The following is a 2,382-nucleotide window of genomic DNA, read 5'->3' as shown; positions in this document are numbered from 1 at the left end:
TTTTTAGTTTTTTTAGATACTCTAGAGAGTAATGTTTATGGTTTCATACCTGATAATAACAACTCCTTTGCTCCCCTTTTTAGTGTGTCATCTCCTGATCACATATTCCTTCCCATTGCAAACTGGCAGCCGAAGGAGAACCCAGAAACAGAAGAGGACATTGGGCCTCTAGTTCAGCATATTTATGAGGTATGGAATTACTGCTAATTTCAATGACACGGTGCTGTGATAAATTAAATCTTCTGCTGTAGTTTTTCTCTGTAGTAAATTATGATTTTTTTTCTTGCATGGAAGGAAAGATGTTATTTTTTTTAATGCTGGGTCAATAACTGCTGTCTGCAAGAAGGGGTGGAACAAACAGAAGGGGCTGGTTACTTACATAATTACACATATTTTACTTTCTCAGCTTTTAATTCTAGGTAAAACATCTGAAGTAACTTTTTCTGCTCAGGAAATGGCTCATGGCTGTAAATTATTCAGTTATCCTCAGTTGTACTGCAGTTGTTCTAAATCATTCTTGTGAAGTCTTTTTGCCTTGAAAAAATTCAAGTATTTAAAATTTCCACACAAGAACGATCACAGCTTTAATCTAGATTGTTTAATTAAACAAAACTTATTGAGAGCTGTGTGAACAGTAATAGCTAAAAGTTGTCCTAGAACTTGAGAGACCATTTATGTGATGAAACTTGCTGCTGTATGTATCTGTGCTCAGAGTATCTTGGCTCAGGCTGTGATTCATTTAATCGACTTAAAAAAAAACAACCCATGTTTTATCAACGAAAAATTACATTAATTCAAGGCAAAAAGCCCCAATGCCATATAGCTTTTCTTCAAGTTACATTTTATCAGATTACAGAAGTAATTTGAAGTTTTACCTGTTGGGGAACTGAAGTTTGACTGGCACTTTTAGGTGAAGTTGTTGATGCTATTGCTCAAATATCAAATAACAAACTTCATGCACGTTAACAGAGAAAGTAGCATTGTTTGGGTGGGTTTTTTTACATCTGTAAATTTTATTTTCATAATCAGCTGAGAAACAATGGTCCAAGTGCATTCAGCAAGGTGATGATGACCCTGCAGTGGCCCTACAAGTACAAAAACAACACACTGCTCTACATTGTTCAGTATGAGATCGATGGTCCCATGAACTGCACTTCTGACATGGAAATCAATCCCTTGAAAATTAAGGTAAGCAGGACTTTCCTTTTTTGTTTTTTGAGTGGAATGAAGTATGTTTGGTTGGTTTGTAAGCCCTCAAAACAGCCAAATCCCTGAGAATATCTAACACTGACTTAGTTTTTTATCTCTTGCTGATGAATAAGGCAGCACTCTTTGATAGTACATGTCAATGTATACAGCTGAATTTTAAGACAGTTTAGAACAAGTAGTAAAAATCAGTATATTAATTTTAAGCAAACAGGGAAACAATTCCATGTATAGAACAACAAAGAATAATACTCTTGTATCTTTGACAATCAGGAAGCAACTTTAGTGAATATATATAAATAAAAATCTTCTGTGCTTCTGCTAGACCATTTGCAGTAATATATTTTTTACAACTCTCTTGAGTTTTCTCATAGAGATTTGTTGTGTAGAGGGCAAGGAGCGTGGCTCTGCCTAGTCCCATATGTAAATTTGTAATTTTTGCATTGGGAATTTCTAAGGGATTAATGAAATAATTAATTAATCTACTGTACGCTTCTTCAAGCCCCTGTTAAAAAAGATTTTTGTGTATGTGTGATCATGCGTACTCATGTACAGTGCTGTAATACTGCTGTGCTTTCAGAGTTTAAAACTGAAATGTTGAGGAAAAGTCTTAAAGATTGCAGAACTGAATTACCTGTTGCAGTCTAAGAGCAATTTTTTTTTTCTATCAGTGAAAAAGTTTTGAGTTGAAGAAGAATTAAGATACCTTAGGTTCTGGGTTAGCTTCTGGTATAAATTTCCACCAGTGATCTAGAAAAGACAGGAGTAGCATTTTATTCACAGCTGTTGGAACAGCCAGGATAGAAGGAGAGAAACCTGCAGTTACATGTTTTCTTGAAGTCTGCAAATGTCTAATTTATTATTTGGGTTCCCTTGGTTGTACCTCAGATTTCTGCTTCTAAGGATGATGACAAGAATGACACAGTTGCCAGGGAAGATAACCGTGACCATCGTATCAGCCGGAGGGATTTGGCTGCCGCCGAGGGGGACGTGCAGACCTTGGTGAGCTCTTCTAAGCCCTTTAAGCTCCATTTGGGCTCTTCATTCTGGGTCAGTCTTCTGTATGGAGCTATTTGGAAATCAATACTTAAAGGAGCAAGGCTGGTAAAACAGGGCAGCTGGAGGGAGCAGGGGAGTGCTGCAGGCAGCACCTCTGCTCCAAGGCACAGCTGAGTT

The 2,382-nt window shown here is 37.1% G+C and overlaps 1 protein-coding gene across 1 annotated transcript; it reads left to right on the top strand.

Moving 5' to 3' along the window:
• Positions 1-83: 83 nt before the first annotated feature.
• LOC115308092 (integrin alpha-V-like) lies at positions 84-2,208 on the top strand (the record flags this gene model as incomplete). Its single annotated transcript, XM_029965707.1, has 3 exons — positions 84-189; positions 1,030-1,188; positions 2,095-2,208. Coding segments are annotated over 3 exons (379 nt in total), but the record flags the coding sequence as incomplete, so codon positions are not given.
• Positions 2,209-2,382: the final 174 nt, after the last annotated feature.

The sequence above is a fragment of the Manacus vitellinus genome, unplaced genomic scaffold (genome assembly GCF_001715985.3).
Source record: "Manacus vitellinus isolate BGI_N305 unplaced genomic scaffold, ASM171598v3 scaffold_1183_pilon, whole genome shotgun sequence".
NCBI classification, from domain to species: Eukaryota; Metazoa; Chordata; class Aves; order Passeriformes; family Pipridae; genus Manacus; species Manacus vitellinus.
This window is presented reverse-complemented; position numbering and strand designations above follow the sequence as displayed.